Raw genomic sequence first — 14,600 nt, 5'->3', positions numbered from 1 at the left:
TTTGACTTTTATAAAAAAGTACTTGTTATAGAAAACTGACCCACAGTAGAGTCTCATTTGAGTAGTGCTTAGTACAAATAATATGGCTGCAGCATAGAATGTGGCGCACTGCAGTGTGGACTCGAGTCAGATTCCCTCAGATCTCAGCTTTGTCACATGATGGCTTTGTGTCCTTGGTGAAGTCACTATCTCTAAGCCTTGGTTTCTTCAACTGTGTAGAGTAGATCTGAAGATTAAATAAAATAATGTCTTAAAAATGAGTTAGCAAGGGGCTTGGTACATGGTGAAGCTCAGATGTTATGAGAAATTTCTGATGTTGCAATGGTGTGATCTTGCAATCAGTTTGGTAACATGCATATTTAATTAGATTTATTAAATAAAAGTCTTTACTTACCATATGGCATTAGTAAACTTGGATAGTAATCTAGACTTAATGTTACAAGCATTGGTACTGAAAGGACTCTAGAAATAATTTAGACTCTTAAATAGTACTCTACTTTTTGCTAAATTAAAGAATAGTATTTTGTTTCACTAGAACATATTGGTTTTATTATTTTATTTTTGATCTGAAGAAGAAATGGGTTTCAGATATAAAGTATTTATTGCTGGAAGGGTACAGAAGAACTACCCTTCACACTTTGGGGTCATAGAAGTTTAAGTTGTGGAAACAATTTGGTGCATTGCAAGCAGCATTTTTCTTTTTCAAATAGAATACAGTAGGAAAGATCATAATGTCAACATTGTATTGTAAAACACTTGTTTTGGATGTATGTGTGCATGTTAGGCCACAATATACAGTGTGTTTCTTAAACTATAACCAAAAAGTTTAAAAGTTCTTACTCTAAAGCTGCAGACTGGAGACAGCTCTTGTTGTTTGCACTGCCGCAGATTGAACCAGGGTCTTGTGTGTGTTAGGCAAGCCCTCCACCACTCAGGTACACCCTTAGCCCCCACAGGCAGTTTTAATTTAACCAGTCTCAAATATTTGTTTTACTTTTTTTTTTTTTGGTACCAGGGATCGAACTCGGGTCCTTCCGCTTGTGAGGCAGGTGGCGGAACCACTGAGCTAAATCCCCGGCCCAAATATTTGTTTTATATACAGGTACTGCTAAACAAACACATATAAAAAAGCATTCAGAAAATACTTCTAAGGATCAAAGATCTTTTCCCCCATCTCATATTTTGTATCCCATACTTTGGTGGTCACAGTTTGAGTTTCTTTTATTCAACCACTTTATTTTATAAATGAAGAAACTGAAACATAGAGTGACTCAATAACATAGTGATGGATTAAATCTGATTCCTTTATCATATTTAGAATCAAAATACCCCTTAAAATATTTATATTAACAGTAAGAAGGATAGCAAAACACAAAATCATGTACAAGCTTAAGGATTCAAATTTCTGAAGTGCCAAAAAATTAAAAGGAAAATAATGGCTTACCATAAAGCTGTCATATATGGTAATAAGTGTCTCCAATGGCTGCAGATTAAAGTAATAAATGTACTCCTTGGACTTTTCTTATTCTTGGTCAAAAACTGCTCAACTAATTGATTAGTATAATGTAGTTATGAAACTGCTTAGCTTTTTGTTGCTTCTCTATAGTTGCTTTGAAAACAGTGCAATTTCAGACAAATTTACAGAGCACATATTACTCTCAAATTAGTCATTATATAAAAGACATTCACTGGAAGCGGTAAGTATATTCCATAGTTAACCATATTTATCAATTAAGGAATAAAAACTAAAATTTCTAAGCCTTTATTGCATATTAGGAAAACAAATCTTTGACTATACTGCAATGTAAAACTTTTTTTTTTTGGTACTGGGGATTGAACTCGGGTCCTTGCGCTTGCACAGCAGGCAGCGAAACCACTGAGCTAAATCCCTGGCCCAAAACTTTTTAAAATATTAAATTCCTATAACTAGATTTAGTATGAAGAAGGGATGATGAGCACAGGCACAGAGCACTGCACCAACATACAAAATCTAGTGTTCTGCAGTCCACTAACAGTAAGAATTTAAAAGATGGGACAATCAAGGACAAAGAATGAGAGAAAAGTAAACAGAGAGAGGCAGGAAAGGACAGGGATAGGTATCACAAAGACAGGGACCATACTGACGGGAGATAAAAACAACAGGTAAAATTTACAGGCTGCTTCAAGATAACATGTAAATAACTGTTCAATGCTGTACCTTTTTAAAATCTGAACTAAGGGCCAGAGATTTAGCTCAGTGGTTCTGCTGCCTGCCTCGCAAGTGCAAGGACCCGAGTTCGATCTCCGGTACCTAAATAAATAAATAAATAAAATCCGAATTAAGAAATTCCTGGCTGAGCTTGAAAGACGAGGCAAGGCAAAGAAAGGTATGAATGTCATCTATTAAGATGCCTTTAAGAATGAAAATGATGTTCATATAATTGTCTATTGTTAATGGGGATAATAGATGTTAATAAGGGACATCACTGGCCTGGTTGAGCTTTTACAATCACATGTTTCTCAAACTATTCAAGGTTTATACCTTTGTTTTCCATTTGAAAACAGTTTCTAGAGATTGATTTTGAAATGGATTAAAAGAAGGAGGAAAGCGAGACCTGGTAAATTTTTGGGCTAGTGCTTTAGTATGGCATAAAATGATTACATGTATATTGAAGAATAGTAACTACATTAATCCTTATTTGGGAGAAACATTAATAATTAAGTTTATGAACACACTGATAGGTACACATATTCCTCTTTGCCAAAATGTCTGGGAAATAGTTCTCAAAGCTACAAGCTCTTAGCTTTGCAACAGGAGTGGATTTTGTATATTATCTACTGTTACTATTGCCTGAGCAGGGATGATGCTACTATATTTGTACAGAGAAAGAAAGATAGGCCTTCAGATGTTATTATTTCCCTTAATTAACCATAGACATATCATATAGAGTGAGTTTGGACCTTTTTTAGCCTTTTTAATATGGAAAGTTTTAGTATACATCAAGTAAACAGATGAGCTCCATGTTGTGCATGGTGTCATCATTCTGCCATCTCATTCATCTATACTTTTCCCATCTTTGCTTGATTAATTTTTGAATTTTTAGCTAACATTTTGAGATGCACAAATCTTACATATAAATCCAACAGATATACTGTATAATACTCAAGGTAATGTAATTTGAGATTAAAGAATAAAGAATTTAAATTTTCAGTTTGCAGCCTCTTAGGACAGTGAAATCCAGTCATTTTCTACTAATTTATAAAGGCCTGCTTCTTTATATTGTACCAAACATAACCCTCAGGCTTTGGAGATAAACTACTCATTCTTGTCTCAGTCCACGTACACTTCATCGTTAAGCATTATTGCTTAGACTTTTCATCTTATAACCAACTTGTTTTTGTCTTCCTGACATCCACTCTCACAACATGAGCACTCAGTTGCCTTCTTGTGGACCAGCTCTAGTTCTGCCGCAACAGTCAGTAACACATAAGGGACATGTGTATCACCACTGGCCCTATCAGTACCTTCTTTTTTGAGAAAAAATTTAATGGTATAACATGCTTGTTTTAAAATAAGTAATATAGAAATTGAAGGGTTGTCTTTACTTTTAGTTCCATTACCTAGAAATAACCTTTGCTAACAGTATCTTTCTAGACTTTCTTTTCTTTTTTTTTTTTTTTTTTTGGTACCAGGGATCGGACTTGGGACCTTGCACTTGTGAGGCAGGTGGCGGCACCACTGAGCTAGATCTCTGGCCCTCTAGACTTTCTTTATACCTGTACTAATTCATATAAATTTTTCTCCTCTACAAGAGGATCATTTCTTATCCAATTCTCTGTCTGTATATGTTGTTCTAAGTGACTTCTTGAGTGTTACTTTATTTCTGCTTTGCATTCATCCCCCAAAATTATTTAAAATAATTTCTTCTTCCAAGGGGAAACAGTCAAAGCAATGTTTATTTTGTAAAGTTAATGTCTGTTACACAGTGATCACAAAGAAAATGTTTTCATTTTGCCGCTGCTTTTGTTTCTTTAAATTTAATTTCTAACTAGCCTACAAAGTAAGACTATTTTTATATTCCAATCATTTCCTCAAAATTTTACATTGGTTTTGTCTGGGAGCTTGAGACTTGCGAAGATTGGTCTAGATCTCTGTGATCAAACTTTATAGCCACTCCCCACATGTGCTATAAAATGTGTCTAGTCCAAATTAAGAGATGCTGTAAGTATAAAATACATACCAGATTTCAGTGACTTAGTACCAAAAAATTAAAATATTTTATTATTTTGTGTGTGTGTTGCTTACATGTTGATAATATGTTGGGTGTGTTGTTTTATATAGATTAGTAACTTCATCTGTTCAAGTTTTGTAATGTAATGCTAATAGAAAACTTCTGTTTGTGACTTGGCTTATATTTCTGTTATACAGTGCTGGTCTAGATGGCAGAATATATGTAAAGGAAAAATGCTCTCTGGCAGAGAGCTATTTTGTACTTTTCATTTTGACATTGATAGTATCAGTATAGGTTGATCACAGAATGTTCTAAGGCATTGTTCTGCCAGTTTTGCTGGCTAGATTGAAACTTCATTCTTGGTCTGTTTTATGACTTGTTTAACTGAAAGAAAGTACTTCTTTAATAGAAATTTGTACTTTAGCTCAAGAATCAAACTGTTTAGCCTCTCTTAAGAAAAAATAATTAGAAATGCAACCAAGGTCTAATTTTGGTTTTTCTCTTCTGAAAGAATTTATAGTGGTATACTTTACTCTATATGCTTTGAATTTCTGAGTTTATTTCCAACAAGAGATCTAAAAATTAGAGCAGAGTTGCAAATATTTATAGAAAATGAATAATGCAGGTATAAATTAAGCATGTAAAGGATCTTTCTATATACTAGGCAATTGGGCTTAACCAAAAGATTGTTTTTCATGTATATATTATTTCTAATATAAATCTATAATTTTCCATATATATATATATATCTGTGTTAAAGCTAATGAAACTCAAATGAAAAAAATTCCAATTTTTTTAAATGAAGGGTTTAACAATGATGTAATATAATAATACCACATTTATATTGCCTCTAGGCAGGACTGATAGGGATTTAGTATCTGAGAAAGAAGATTCAATTAGAATATAAAATCTTACTTTAATTTCTAAAATTTCCAGAGTTTTATTAATCAAGATAAAAGGAAAGAAACAGAAGATGAGGATAAATCAAAATCATTCATACAGAAATATGAGCAAAAAATCAGACATTTTGGTGAGTCTACTACTTGAATTTCCTTCTTTGTGATGTTTGGTATCATTTGTATTGGTGCAAAAACAGAGTCATAAATTGGAATCCCAAAAGAAGGTACATGACAGACTCCAGGTGTGTAGCTACTACTGGTAGAGTTGTACAGATCTTGTATTAGACCTATTTTGGGCAATAAAATAGATTAAAAGAGAAGCAAAATTTAATCTATTAATACTAGCCCTCTAAGACAGTCTTTCCATTTCTCAACTACTCTTTGCTTTTTTCTTTTTCTTCTTTGCTTCCTTGATACCTGCATATTTTGTGGTTAAAAGATTAGCTGCTTTTATTTTTATTAAGGTTTTGGATATGATGAATGTAATATGAGCAGGACCTTGAACTATATTGTTTTGTAAATATAGTGATAGAAGTGTGTATGAAAAGAACTGGGAAATTGTCTTTTGGGGGAGGAGTAGGATGAGATTAATATAACCAAAGGCTTCTCAGACAAAGAAACATCTTCTGTGAAGAAAAGGTAGGAATTTTCCATGTAGATAAGGCAGTGGCAGTAGGATGAAGACATGGAGAATCAGGAAACACTATGGTATGTTCTGAAAATTATAAGCAGTCTGATACTGCCCAAGTGAAAATGCTACTGGGAAATGCTGGGAGTTCAGGTTCAAATCATGTTTTTTTGATCTCAAGTAATGTGTTAACTTGGTAAACATGATTTTTATTTGTATTGTGTTCATGGACATTTTAAATGGCATTTTGAGGGCCGGGGATTTAGCTCAGTGGTTCCAGCGCCTGCCTCGCAAATGCAAGGTCCTGAGTTCAATCCCAGGTACCAAAAAAAAAAAGGTTCTATAAATGGCATTTTGAAATCTTTTTCTATTGGCTTTTTCCTCCCAAACATAGAATTTTATTTATGCTTCAGTTATGTAAAGACAATGGATATTACTTTCAACTTTTTCCCTTTTGTGCAACTTTTCATAACATTCATATTTTCATACTTTAAAAAAGAAAATTAACTGTATATTTAATTCCAGAATAATATCTGAAGAAATAAACAAATTTTACATTTCTACATAATGTGGTGTTCTTTATAATCAGAAAAAGGGAGTAAATAGCCCTCCTTTGGATAGATATTAAAATTTTTAAACAAGTAGTGTTTTGAGTCAAAGATAAAAGGCGGTAATTTTGCAGATGAGTCTTACCTGTTTTATGTGAGTTGCCTTTCCCACCTCTAACCCTTATTTCCTAGGTTCATGTGTTGTGCTGTAGGAAAATATATGTATATCTGCTGGTTGTTCTTTCAGAGCACATGATGCATTTGGTAGAACAGCATCCCTCAAAGTGTTTTTACCCAGCTGGCATTCTCTTGGCAAGTTGCTTTGTAGCTATGGAACTTAATAGATGAGAAATTCCCTCACTTTTGTTGTAAACTGAGTTCTTTGGTCAAAAGCAATTTTGTGTGGGGAAATATTCTAACCTCATAAGAAGTTGGAATGCACTTGCACTGACTCTTTAATAAACCCTTCACCACTGTGTAAAACCTGCTACTTCTGAGTTATGATGTTCATAAGACCAGTGAATTTCATGAGCCCATAGTCTTCATTTGTTTTGTTGAAAAATCAGTTAAAAAATGAGGTTTGGTGAGTACTTCATTAAGACCACTAATATATTACTGGTACAAACATAGTAAGGGAAGAGGGCAATTCCAGATACAGAATGGGCTTGTTCAAGTAAGGAATTAGTGATTCTTGGGACCAAGATATTCAACCTGGTTCTCAGTGTCTGGATAGCTGCTCCAGTATATGGTGGCATACTGAGGTTTTGGCATTGGTTTCTGCTACTAGCAAATTAGATACTCATTGGCCTTATTTGATTGTAATACTAAAACATTTTTCATGAGGATAGTTCATTCTATTGAATCTGTGCATAATCTCAAGCCTGTGTTACCATGACCCTTTAGTTTATGAAACTATTGTGCATTTAATGGGATAGCTGAGAGAAAGGCTGACTTGACATCCGCAGGTGATTAATAAGCAATTGTTTTGCCCTTGCATATTGTGATCTTCTAGTACTTCATCTTGTAATACTAACCAGAGCCTTGCTGTCTTCAAACCCAACCAGACTTGATAGCCACTCCCAGATTCACATTGTGCCTGTTTCTTAGTGGAAATGCACATTGACTTTTCACTTTGGAGGAGATACCCTACTTGCTGCAACACATTGGATCCACAGAAATGTTACTAAGGTAGTAGGCTCCCAAAATTTTCATGTGTTTTATTTTCCATTCTCTGGCATGCTTATCTTAAGGCATCTGGGGTACTTGCCACTTTTTGTTCACCCTGTTCCATCAGCAGAGTAGATCAGCTTACAGTCATGTGGGATGATGAGATCATCAAAATCTCCCATTGACTAGTTATGGCACAGAGTGGATAGAGGCCTGAGGCAAGTCAGTGAAAGTGAATGGTCTTGATGGTATATATTTATTGTAGTAAAGGAAAATTGTATTTACCTTAATGGTGACTATGATATGCTCCTTTAAACACCTCTGGAATGATAGCTTTAATTAAACTTGCAAATGAAGATGTTTCCAAACCTGAATTGCATTCCAAACTCTTGAAAGACAAGTGGAGTATGTGGGTGCTGTGTAGGGATATAGAGGCTTCCCACCAATATACTTCCCTGTGGTCTTATGTGACTCATATTCTTTAGGTTTCTTCCTAACTTTCCCTTATGTTGTTTGTTGACTGTCTTTCTTGAGTTGCTTCTACCCTTATAATTAGATGGAATTTACTCTCTAATAGTAAATGGTACAGCTGTTATGGTAGAGTACTATGAAGGATTGAAATCTAATTTTTTCCTACATTTGCATTTAATTTATTAATTTAGTTGATTCACATTTTATAAATACAAAATACTAATTTAGACACATAGCCTGCTTTCACTTAAAGTTTACAAAACAGTTTTATTTGGTTATATGCATGTATAACATTACTTTGTGGTCATTAGAGATGCTTTTTCAGTCATGTCTTTTCAGAGCATATCATTGTCCCTTTTGGCCAAAGTTAGCTGTGATTCAGGATTTTTTTAATCTCTCTGTAGTATGTTGCCACTGAAAATTTTATCAAAAGCTGTAAGCATTTGCATAAAAACCATTGATACAATCTTTTTCATTTTTACTAAAGATGAATATTTGTTTGTTTTTGTTTTTGGTACCGGGGATCGAACTCGGGTCCTTGCGCTTGCGCAGCAGGCGGCGAAACCACTGAGCTAAATCCCCAGCCCTAAAGATGAATATTTATACCCTCTTCTTCTTCTTTTTTTTTTGGTACCGGGAATCGAACTTGGGATCTTGCGATTTCGAGGCAGGTGGTGGAACCACTGAGCTAAATCCCTGGCCCTATACCCTCTTCTTTTAATCGTGTATATTAGTTTAAGAAATCATAATAATATCCTATTTTTGAAAAAACATTTAATATAAAGTACTCCTGAATAGAATATGAAGTGAAATGAATAAAAAAATTAGAGATATTTTACTTTTATTTATTTACACATTATTTAAAAATAAGCATGGGAGGAAATACATCAGTGTTAATAATTATCTCTTGTGGTACAGTTGCAGGTGATTTTTGTTATTTGAACTTTTCACATTCTTCACAATGAATATACTTCATTTTTATAATATGAAAAAAATATTTTTAAGGAATTTATCATAAGAACTCTAGGAGTGCTTCACATTCAAAAGTTTATTATTGTGACAGACTATAGTAACATAACCACTGAACTTGTGATCAGTTTGATGTCAGAAGAATTTCCTGAATGCTTGATTGGGTTACATGGAGGCCAAGAAACATGTAGAATGGAGAGAAGATCGATTTGATTTTCAAATAAGATAAGTTTATGTGCTGGCATATAGGTAGAAAGAGTTGTCTGGTGGGAGATAATTGGGTTGGAAACAGGAAATCTGGGGCCCAGGAAATATTTTTTTAAAAGTCATATGTCTCCTCAAGGAATTTATAACCTAGCTGGGAGATTTTTAGCACATAGAAAAATTAAGATGAATAATGTAGTTTTAGATGTGAAGATGTTTTTAGATGTATCATTCTATAAGTATAATGCAGAAAGGGAATCATGCACACACAACATTTTAGGAATCAAATGCAGAAATTTCTTTTTTTTTTTTTGAGAAAGTATCTCACTTTGTAGTACAGGCTGGCCTTGAACTGATTATGTACCCTAGGCTGGCCTTGTAACTCAAGTTTTCCTGCCTCAGCCTCCTGAGTGCTAGAATTATAGGTGTGCATCACCACGCCCAGCTCTCAAGTGCAGAATATTGAGAATTGATAGGTGAATGGAGATTTAGATGTTCACCAAGGAAATAAATGGGTTATATAATTAAAATATTTTAATCCATCAAATCACAGTTTTTCAGGCTTTCAGAGAAAATGATTAGCAGGTTTAATCTGGATTATCCTTACCCAAAGGAGTAGCTTAATAAATTATTCACTATTATATTAACATTTACCACTTATTAAGTATTTACTATGTGTCAGGCACTGTTCTGAGTGCTTTATATGAGTTGCTATCATTTAGTCATCACAGAAATTTTGTATTAGGTACTATTTTTAGCCCTCTTCTGTACCTGAGGAAATGGAGGCATATAAAGGGGCTTGTCTAAGGGAGTAAGTGGTGAAGCTAATACTCATACCTGGGCATTTTAGTTCTGTAGTCTGTTTTCCCAGCCATTGTTTTTGCTCTCTTTGTCTACAAATTCCAGACTAACATCAGTAATTTCAGGTATTTTCTGTACCACTAAGCTATTGATCCTTTTAAGTATTTTTGTCATAAAATCTTATACTCTTTAAGGTGTGTAAGGATCACTTGTAACTTCTACTAATTCAGTGTTTTTTAAATGGAGTGATGACAAGTATTTCTCAAAATACCTGTTCAATCTCAAGTGTGAATTTTATCTCACCTATTAAATAGGTAATTAAAAATCTTTAATATGTAATGACACCTTCCTAATGGTCCCTGCAAGTGTTACTATCCATTTCATATTACCCTTCATGCTAAAGAACCAGAATGGATAGTATTTTTGTAATCACTGTGTCACAGTGCTGCCATGGAGAAGTTAAATGAGAAGCAATGCACATATAGATGGGTAGAGTTGGAAATATTACCTCTTCAGAAGTGCAAGAAAGCCAAAGCAAAGCTACTTCCTAGAATTTATTTTGTGGCTTCAGGTATAAGAAATGATTATGCTTTCATTAGTTTAGCTCTGACTTTAAGGAGCCATTAACTCTATAGTAGTTTTAAACAACTTAATCATTCTGTTTTTCAGAATCTTAAATGACATAATTATTGCACCAAAATGCTGAGGAAATAACTTTATGAAATATTGAATCAAAATCCTGGGGAAATAACTTTCTGACACTTATAAAACTTTTTATAAGAAAATGGTAAAATCTTTTATCCCTTTTTTGTAAGGACAAATCAATTGTGTATTTTCAGCCAATTGCCTTATGTTGTTGTGTATTCTCAGTGAGACATCTGTCTTCAGTTTTGTTTTTATGTCCTGATGTGGAATTTAATATATATAGAAATTCATTTTGGATCTAGAGGAAAGGTTTACTGCCAAGCTATTGAGAAAGACCTATGGACATTGCTTTGTAACATCCAAACTTCTTGAGTAAATCTAAAGATTCTAAAACTGCCAGTACTGTTGTTATGAGTTTCTCAAGTGTAAAGCTGACTGGACAAGGTAAAAGGTGGAAAACTTGCCAGGTGTGGTGTTGCATATCTGTAGTCCCAGCCACTCAGGAGGCTGAGGCAGGATCATTTGAACTCTTGAGTTCAAGACCAGCCTAGGCAACATAAAAATAGATCATTTTAAAAATGCAACACTTTCTCAGTTCCATGATTAATTGGTCATATTGACTTTAACCAAATTTTGTACTAATTTTAAGATGCAGATACACCTTAAGTAGTATTTGGATTTGTTTAACATCTTGAAACAAAATGTCTGCATTTTCCAGTATGCAGTACTGATTTTAAATTATTGTTTACTATGCATGTGAAAGATACCATAAGTAAATGCCTAACATTACTAAAATTGTTCAACTATATTTACTATTATAATACTGACTCATTTGGTTTCCCAATTGATAAATTTTCCTGAATTGGTATCAACATTTTACCATATCTGAAGTAAAACTTTCTATGAATTTTGGAAGCTATTTTCAGCCTACTGGATATTGCTTTAAAGAACATTATCCTTCTTCATTTGCCCTTTTACCATAATGTATTATTCTGATAACTATGAATTATCTTTCAAGAGTCATTTTAAGATGCCATTTCTTCCCTTACAGGAAGACAGAAAATATTTAACATTTATAATTTCTTTTTTTTTTTTTACAGGTATGTTGAGTCGATGGGATGACAGTCAGAGATTTTTGTCTGACCATCCATTCCTTGTATGTGAAGAAACTGCTAAATATCTTATTTTATGGTGTTTTCACCTAGAAGCCGAACAGGTATTATATGACCCTTGAAATTCTGATTTCTTATTTTAATGGTGTTTTTTAAAACAATTACCTATATTAAATGAAAGCAAGAAGGTCAATAGGAAATACGAATTTTTGTTTTCAGACCTTACTGAGTTTAATGTGGGATTTTTTTTTTTTAGTTGTTTCAGTTACTACATGGAAACTATGTGCTTTCTCTGCCATCTCCCAATTATTCTTGCTCCCATGTACTATAATCCTTTTTCTTTTTTAAATAATTAGAAAGTCATGTATTAAAAAATGAATTTGAAATTACAATACTAAATCAAGACAATTGCATAGTTCCTCTTTAGTTCTTCTGGTCCTCATAAAAAAAAATAATAAAAAACTAAAATATACTCTATTTTTTTGGTACTGGGGATTGAACTCTCAGGATATTGAGCTTGCGAGACAGGTGGTGGAACCACTGAGCTAAATCACCAGCCCTAAAATATACTCTTTATATGTTCTCCTAGTATTTGACTTAAAACTAAATAAAATGAAATCAAAGCACCCTAAAAATTTAAAATCTGAATTGGCATGTCAATTAAATATATTTCTAAAGGTATTTCTTTTATAACTTTAATCTTTTCACTTTCAGAAAGGGGCTCTAATGGAACAAATAGCACATCAAGCTGTTGTAATGCAGTTTATTATGGAAATGGCCAAAAACTGTAATGTGGATCCAAGAGGATGTTTTCGTTTATTTTTCCAGAAAGCCAAAGTAAGTAGTTATTTGATATTATTAAAAGGGAGAGTTAGGCCATAGCTGAGACTTCTTTGTTTTATATACATCAAGAAAAGCCATCTAATGGGACAGGCTAAATGCTATAGAATTTCTAGTGATAAGAAAATTTGGTTTTGCTAAACTTTATGGTGAGACATAAATTATATAAGAGGCATGTGTGTGAAATTGAGATCTACTCAAAGGTGGGAAACTTAGAATATGCCATGTTTATTTGTTCAATAATTTATTTGTTCAATAACTGAGTGCTTACTAATTCAAACCAAAGCTGTTTCAAACGCTGAAGATACAGTGTCGAACAAAGTAGATGCAGGATACTCTATGTATAGAATTCATACTTTAATAGGAAATCAGACTTCTATAATGAAAAAATGGGAAACAACATAAAAATTCAACATTTAGAGAAATGATTTGTAAAGTTACGGGTTTTGATATTTTGTTATTTATTTATTTTATTATGTACAGACACATAGTTATGGAACATTTTATAATCTAAGGAAATGTACTAGTACATGTTTATATAAACAAGATAATGTTGGCCATGTTAAAGAAAAATAGATATACCTAGGAAGATTACCATTTCACATTTACTATATTAGTTACAACTTAAAAGTTGCCCGGAAAATAGAGCAGTAAGAACTTGAATTCACTTCTAATGGGAGTATAAACTAGAAAAACCACTTCAAAAAGCTTTCTAGTAAATTTGAACAAGTGTGTACCTAACATGCAAAAATTCTTTTAGGTATATGCCCTAGAGAGGAGGTTGTCACCATGTGATCCAAGAAGCTCTGAGAGCCTTCAAAAACCCTTTAAAGAGGTCCTCTATCATAACTATATTCATAATAATACTACGATGTCACTTGCTATTTTTATTCCCATTCTCTCAAGAGTGAACAACAGAGATTGATGCTGAAGCAGATGTGAGAATTCATCTGTCTTCTGTTAAGTCAGACATTAGATTTACAGAAATGAAAACCACATACCACTGTTCTCACTAAACTTTTTTTATTTTGGAAAATGCAGCTTTGATACTTTTTTTTTTTTTTTTTTTTTTTTAAGACATAGTCTCCCTGTATCGTCCAGCTTGGTCTCAAATTCTTGGGCTCAAGTGATCTCCTTTTTCAGTCTCCTGAGTAGCTGGGACTACACAGCACCATGCCTGGCCTTGGAAAATACAATTTTTTTTTTAAAGAAAAAAAAGTTGTTAATGGTAGCATGTAATGAGCTTATGTTTTTAGTTATTTTTTTAAATTACTTGGTTTTGATTTCTAACACACTATATATTGTCAGATACAACCTATGTAAACATAGATTCTTTAGCTCCTTCAATAATTTTCCAGAGTATGAAAGAGTCCTGAGGCTGAAGTTTGAGTTCTGCTGCTCGAGAGCAACTCATTCACCTGAATACTAGATACTGTACTGTTTATAGTAGATTCATTCATATTAGCAAATGGCCCAGGCGTGGTGGCACACGCCTGTTGTGCCAGCACTTGGGAGGCAGAGGCAGGAGGTTTGCCTTGCATTTGAGACTTGCCTGGGCTACATGGTGTAGTTCAGCCTGAACTACAAAGTGAGACCCTGTCTCACAAAACCAAAACCAAGCAAAACATAGTAGCAAATGGCCTGGAAGCAATCCAAATGTCTGTCAACAGTAGAATGAATAAATTGTGGTATATTTGTTTGGTAATGTACTAACCATCATTGATATGGATGAAAAAGCAGGCAAGTGAATATTTTACATGTTCTTTTGCACATAGGATACATTTCAGCATATATAAAAAGAAAATGTACCAGAAACTTAATTTTGGTTATACTTGAGTGGTAGAAACTACAAAGGTGGTAGCAGACATACAGTGCCCTCCAGTCTTCTGAAGTGCAACCTAAATAGGATGTTTTCCTGAAATAGTAGAGTGTTAATGAGTAAAAGAGTTGGTATTTTGTCTAGGTTTATGGCAACTAGTCTAAATTTTTACTTGACACATGGGGCAATAAAAGCTATACTTTTTTTATCTTACATTAATGGATGTGTTTAAACTGGTGCTTAATATTATTATGGAACATGGTTGTACTGTACATTCTTTTAAATT

General features: G+C 33.5%; 2 protein-coding genes across 5 annotated transcripts in view; one reads left to right on the top strand and one right to left on the bottom strand.

Moving 5' to 3' along the window:
- The window catches only part of Ak3 (adenylate kinase 3), a 117,046-nt gene that overhangs the window by 11,721 nt on the left and 90,725 nt on the right, over positions 1-14,600 (bottom strand). Inside the window, exon 6 of one of the 3 annotated variants that reach the window (XM_087183486.1) lies at positions 11,686-13,677. The exons of the other annotated variants lie outside the window; for them this stretch is intronic. Within the exon in view, the coding sequence (XP_087039612.1) occupies positions 13,604-13,677 (74 nt within the window). The 3' untranslated portion in view covers positions 11,686-13,603. Of the gene's footprint in view, positions 1-11,685; positions 13,678-14,600 lie in introns of those variants that run through there. 3 annotated transcript variants of the gene reach the window in all.
- Positions 1-14,600, top strand: part of Cdc37l1 (cell division cycle 37 like 1, HSP90 cochaperone) — a 28,872-nt gene that overhangs the window by 4,921 nt on the left and 9,351 nt on the right. For both annotated transcript variants that reach the window (XM_004838236.4, XM_087183483.1), the window contains exons 3-5: positions 5,148-5,241; positions 11,644-11,759; positions 12,370-12,492. In XM_004838236.4, the coding sequence (XP_004838293.1) occupies positions 5,148-5,241; positions 11,644-11,759; positions 12,370-12,492 (333 nt within the window). The remainder of the gene's footprint in view (positions 1-5,147; positions 5,242-11,643; positions 11,760-12,369; positions 12,493-14,600) is intronic.

The sequence above is a fragment of the Heterocephalus glaber genome, unplaced genomic scaffold (genome assembly GCF_053883595.1).
Source record: "Heterocephalus glaber isolate CG9 unplaced genomic scaffold, H.glaber_assembly_v1.0 deba00001481, whole genome shotgun sequence".
In the NCBI taxonomy this organism is placed as follows: Eukaryota; Metazoa; Chordata; class Mammalia; order Rodentia; family Bathyergidae; genus Heterocephalus; species Heterocephalus glaber.
Note: the sequence above shows the minus strand (reverse complement) of the source record. Positions and strands in the feature narration are given on the sequence as shown.